Source organism: Phaethon lepturus, unplaced genomic scaffold (genome assembly GCF_000687285.1).
Source record: "Phaethon lepturus isolate BGI_N335 unplaced genomic scaffold, ASM68728v1 scaffold22212, whole genome shotgun sequence".
Taxonomy (NCBI): domain Eukaryota; kingdom Metazoa; phylum Chordata; class Aves; order Phaethontiformes; family Phaethontidae; genus Phaethon; species Phaethon lepturus.
Window position 1 is genome coordinate 20,737 of NW_010521887.1, and position 6,147 is coordinate 26,883.

General features: G+C 42.6%; 1 protein-coding gene across 1 annotated transcript in view; it reads left to right on the plus strand.

Annotated features, from left to right (window-relative positions):
- The window catches only part of LOC104616602 (DENN domain-containing protein 1A-like), a gene marked incomplete at its 5' end in the record, with an annotated part of 18,837 nt that extends 15,262 nt beyond the window's left edge, over window positions 1–3,575 (plus strand). The window contains 2 exons of the mRNA XM_010281659.1: window positions 1,084–1,339; window positions 2,253–3,575. Of these exons, the coding sequence (XP_010279961.1) occupies window positions 1,084–1,339; window positions 2,253–3,575 (1,579 nt within the window). The remainder of the gene's footprint in view (window positions 1–1,083; window positions 1,340–2,252) is intronic.
- Between the last annotated feature and the right edge of the window lie 2,572 nt (window positions 3,576–6,147).

Genomic DNA, 6,147 nt, shown 5'->3' on the forward strand with positions numbered 1-6,147 from the left:
TTAGCAGATGAGCACATACTATGTGAGAGACTAAAAATACGACCGAGATTTGCAAGATCACCCTCTTCGTAAGGACATGTACCATCAGCTGTCCATCTTGTACTTGCGTTATTACATTCTTGTGTTGCTAGCTGAACACCTGCTATTTATGTGTTGATGAATGAAGTAAGATGGGCTGTTTATACGTTTGCATGATATAGATGTATTATAATAAAATATGGAAAGAGGAGGAGAGTTCTTCCATAGTATCTGTTTTTGCAGGTCTCTCAAATATTTTCTTTTAATTGAAACTTTGTTTAAATGCCACAGTAAAACTGGCTGCCAGTCAAATGCCAATCACCACAGATATGTATGGCACTTCTTGTTATTAATTGGATGCACATTATGCTGCTGTTCACTGTACACAGAACCAATATGCAAATCTGCTGGTGTTGTTTTTTTTTTGCTGAGGTATGTGTAAGAAAAGCATCCTGCTAACTCAGCCTTGGCTGTAAATGTAAAATAGGTGTCTCCATAATGGATTGTGTTGTTTCTTGATAAGATGACACCAATGTAATCATTGGAACTCGGCACAGTGTTCCCAATTATTGCAGGAAAACACTGAATTATGTTCTGTGCTGACTTAGCTTGAAGCAAGAGAATGTAAGTGCCTGCAAAACACAGGGCACTTTGCAGTGCACTTGCTCCGACTCCTCGTGTAAAAGGATGGAGCACAGGAGCAGTGGTCTGCCTGAGGGGAGGCCCGGGCTGTCATAACGGAGAGCTAGCATCCAGCTATTCCTGCTCCGAGAGAGTTCCCTCGTCAGCCTGTCTGTAGCTGCATGATCACAGCTTTCCTCTGACTACTTCCCACTTATGCCTTTTTCCTTCCGGAAAACCCCTCGAGTGCCACATCATCCTTGTATGTCCTTCTGCCCTTGGTCACTGCTCACACTTGCTGTTCTCAAGGCACTGTAAGCTGTGTTTTGCCACCACTGTGTTTGCTTTTTATAAAGCCATCCAGCTACTTAGTAAATACTTGTTTAAAAAAAAAAAAAATTAGGAAGACAGTCATTTGCAACATGATTTTTGTTTCTCTCCTAGGCCTCAACCGTACCGGGCCCTGAAAGAATCTGATAGTGCTGATGGGGAAGAGGCAGCCAGTCCAGAAAAATCAAAAGAGCCTCTGCCTCCAAGCCCTTTGCTCTCAAGTAAGGCCACAGAAATCAACCTTCTTGAAGACATTTTCCCTAACTTGGAAGTAGAAACGCAGCCTCAGCCTCTCAGCCAAGCCAAGAGCCTAGAAGACCTGCGGACTCCCAAAGAAGAGGGAGATCAGCGATGCACATTTGATTACCAGGTTTGGACAGGGTTTCATGTACGCTGGGGGGCTTTTCACAGATCTAGGGCTGGCTGTCTTCCATTATTATTTGAGGAACGTTTTCATATTATTGGGTAGATGCATCAATTTTCCAGCCATTTGTGCATAGGTTTCAAAGTTAATTTCTGAATTAAGAAATAATTGGAATGGGACTCAGAAGACAGTAACTTTTTCCACTAAAACTACAGCCTTTACTTGTAAAGGAGGAAATAATTGCCCTATTAGAATCTGTTTTGTCCACTGGCCAGCACACAGAGTTATCTTTGAAGCTGATGCTCAGCAATGAGAATGAATACCTGGGAATTTTCACGTCCCTTCCAAACTGCATGCTTTTTAAATGACCTTCTTTTAATCTGGCCATTTTGGTCTAGGCATGATTTGAACAATCTAGATTGTAGAAGAGAGATTCTTTATGAAGAACTTCACTGAATATATGCAGCTTAGAAAAATGCCAAACTAAAGCAGACTCTCAGATCTTCATGTGACATGAAAGAAAATAATGTCATTTCTACCTTATAATAATACTTAATTTAGTGTTATATGCAGATAGTTCATTTCACAGCTATTTCTATACAGCAATTAAGGCATCTCAATTTCTGTACCTTAGATATTGGTACATCCTCCTTACTTGGCTAACAACAGATGCCACAAAATGTAACAGCTGAACAACACATTAGAAGCAGAGCTGGAATTAAAACTGCAGAGTACTGCTTCTCATCTCCTATCTGTTCTTTTACGCTGCATGCTATTGTCTCTCTCCAGTGCTCACAGTGTGGACAGATCCTCTTCCACTCATAGCTCAGCAGCTTGTCTTCATTTTATGTTCTTTGTTGTGAGGAGATCAGTAAAAGTTGCCCCCCCCCCCTTTTTTTTCCTCCCCACTTTCTTGCAGAGAATGGATCTTGGTGTTTCTGAGAGGAACAGGATTATGCCAACCATGAAGCTGTCTCACCCTTACAACAAGCTGTGGAGTATGGGCCATGATGATATGGCTATTCCTACCAAGTATTCCCAAAGCTCACCGGAAAGGCCCTTGACTGCACTTGGTAACATGCCACCAATCACAAGAAGACCCCGCAGCAGAGACAGCATTCTGGCTCCTGCAGAAAAGGATGAATCAAATCCTGCCATTCAAGGAAACATCACCATTCCTAGGCCACAGGGAAGAAAGACTCCTGAACTGGGGATAGTACCACCACCACCAGCGCCCAGGGCTGCCAAGCATCAGACTCCAGCTGGGCCAACAGAAATTCTCACCACCCATGCTACAGGACGTAGCCATTTGGTTTCAGATCTTATGCCAGAGCCCTTTGGAGTTGGTAGTGTGTCCTTAGACCCTGAAATTCAGCAGTCTGTGAATTATTCCTCTCATCCGTCTCTGCTTTTGTCCAGTGCTACCAGCACTGCTGACATGCTGCAGCCTGTCAAGGTGAAAACAGATAATACAGGTAGTGAAAGCGACTACCTTCTTAACCTCCTGGATCCGTTAAAAACAGCCAGCTGGCAAAGCAGTGGCCCACAGCAAAGTCCCCACAGCCTGCAAAGCTCAGCCACTCCACCTTCTGCAGCTGGCTTTGTCTCAGTGGCAAGTGACTTTGTGCCTCCTCCAGCTGCACCATTTGTCCAGCCACTTAGTTATCCTTCCCCAGCAGCACCACGTTTTTTACAGCCATCTTCTAATCCATTTACACAAACAGTGCCAGGAGCCCTTTCAGTGTCTCTAGTTAGACCCCCAAGGGGCTCTTTCACCCCCTCTTTAGGTCATGCTTATAGCTCTAGCTTCATAACGCCTAATTCTAGCTTCTACCCACCACAAAGACCTCAACCAAACATTTCAACACTATCCATGCCAAACTTGTTTAGCCAGGCTGCCCCTGTGCCACCAGCTGGCTCCTTATTGCTGCAGAGCCACAGCCCTTCTCCAACAAGCTCTCTACAGCCAGCATGTTTAAGTGGTCCTTCTAAAACCAGAACATTACAGGTGGGCCAGTCCAGCTCAAAGGTAGATCCCAAACAAGCACTAGCTCTCCTGTCTAATGAACCCCCTTTGATCCCTTCCAGGCCAGCTAAGGTCTTAGAGTCAGTGTTACTATCCTCAAAATCTGAGGAGACAAAAGATCCATTTGAAGATTTGTTGAAAAAGACAAAGCAAGATGTGTCATCCACACCAGGTAAGGTTGAACAACTCAGAAAGCGATGGGAAACCTTTGAGTAACACTCCCCATGGCCTTTTGATGTCCCTTTGGAATTGACCGAGGGTTTTTCTGTTATTTTTGAGCCAGCATAAAACCAAGCATTTCTTTTATGGAAGGCTGAGCCAGGATAGCTGCAGGACCATCACCGTGCCGCAATTCACACACACGTGCTTTTTGTCCAGAGTTCAGAGTCCCCGCATTGTCCTGGTCCCTGCAACTGCTTCCTCACTCCCCATGACTCTTGCACTGACCAAAGCATGAAGGTAGTTGGGTTTCGGGTTTGGCTTTGGTTTGGTTTTCCACACGTAGCTTTTCAGGCAATATTACTGATGCAGAAGTTACTCCTTCCCCTGTATTTTCAGTCCGTAGCACAGCCGGGAGCATGACACGGCACATTGTAGTGGTTGTTTCTTCCCGCCTGTGTGAATGGTGTTCAGTTTTTCTTACATTGCACACATAGCTATGATGTTTTGCTTTCACAAAACAAACCCAGACTTGTGGGCTGCGCTGCATTAATCCTTTAGGCTCTTGAGTTTGTCCTGTCTTGAAATACAGACATTCATTTAGGTTATACCCCTTTGGATGAGCTCTTGTTGCAGATTTTTGATTTCCCTCCCCAGTACACTGACACTGAGGTAATACGGGCCCCTCTGGTGCAGAATTCCTTGTTGCCACAAAAGCATAGCACAGAGCAGTTGCTCAGGGTTTGGTCCTGCATCTCTGTTGGGAAACTGGAAACACCAGCAATTGATTTTCTTTTGGGGGGTTTTGTTTATTTGTTTGTTTTTCTTAAATACATCAGAAAATAGAGGCCATAAAGAGTATCCTAGTCCTTATATATGTGTATGTTAATATTATATATAAATATTATAGATGGCAGTATATGAATGGGATGTAACAATATCTTACTTGAGTATTAAAAAACAAAAAAAAAAAAAAAGAGAAAGAAAAAAATGGGGGTATAAAAGTTCCCAGCTCACGAGTGCAAGTTAAATGCCAGTGTGCTGACAAGACGGCCTGCGCGCAGCTCGATTAAAGCGGCAGTGCTTGTCTGTAGAGGCAGAAACCAGGCTCCAGGTTGAGCCGAGCGAGTGCTGTAGTGCTGGGAGGCTGATGCGTGACAGCTGCCTGTCACTGCTGGGCTTCAGAAGTGCTAATTGCTGCCTTGAAGCACCTGGGATTTCACCCTGGTCTGGAAGGCGCTCGGCTCCTTCAGCCTGTCTGAAAAACCAGTCTTTATCCTGCTTTTGATGAGAACCGTTTGCTGGTGTAACAAGACATTAACTGGATCATGAAATGGACCGTGAGGTCATGAAGTACGAAAATGCAATGAAAAGGTTAAAGGGTACGTTCATTCGGATTTTCTGAGACGCTTATCTGTGGCAATAGTATTCTCAAGAAATTTCATCTTAATCTTAGCATCCTTTATAAAACCTGCTATCTTTGCCGTGATCATTTGTCTTTTACTTAAGTGGTGCTTTTTTGTTTTGTTTTGTATTTGGGCACAATCTGATGTAAAACATGTTACTCTAGAAGAAGTAATCACATCACCGTTACGCCTTTGATAAAGGAAATAATTTTGGACACATGGGGAAATTCTTGTAAAGCTTTATCTGATTTCCAGTGTATCTATTTTATTCATATAATCTGGGAAGTTTTCTTACTCTAGTGTATGAAAATGGCTGTCTATGCGTTTGAGTCTGTGCAATACAAAAGAAAAATACTCTTAATATCTGAAATGCCAACAGTTTGGGAAAGACCATAGTATTACATTAATATTATATTTCTGCAAAGTACCGTTACTCTGACAAGCCATTCAGTTGGATTTGTATTTTCTTCTTGTGTTGGAAGACAGATGGGTTTAGTATTGCATAGTAAAATATTTAAAGTCTAAGATAATAGCTCCATTTTATTTTACACAGTTCAGAACATGCATGTAATGTATAAGTTGTCTGGAATTTCAGATCTCCTTTGCTATGAGCTAGATGATAAAACTTTCTCAATTATGGTGGATGTGTATGGGCACCAGAAAGTTCTGCATATGACATGCCATTTGAATCTCACATAGTCTTTAAAAATTTTTAGTGTCGCACAGTGATTATATACCGAGTAGACCGACACATGCTTAACTAAACAGAAAAACGCTCAGGTAATTCTGTATCCCTGCAGATCATTTTCCATCTGTGGTTATTTTACTCTGCCCGTATTATGGAATATTTTATGCAGTTAATTTTTAGACAAACAAGCACTCTTGGACTATTTTTAAGTCAGTTTTGAGGCACTGTAAAGTACTAGCACAACACAAATGGCATTAATCACCCTTCACTTTATTTTGAAGGGGGTAAGTGGGGAGGTTGAACACCTCTGAGATCCAGGAGTACGAGGCAGGACGCTCCTGGAGTTTGTGACCTGCCTCACTTCTTGACTAAAACTTGCAAGCAGGAGACTGTTCTCTGTGCTTCTCATAATAAAGGAATCACACTATCCCTAGGGCAGTATTTAGGTTTTTGTCTTTATTTAAACTCAGGAATTCCTAACATGATTTGTTCCTAATAGTGCCAGATGTAAACGAAGTGTGCTTGTCTGGGAGCG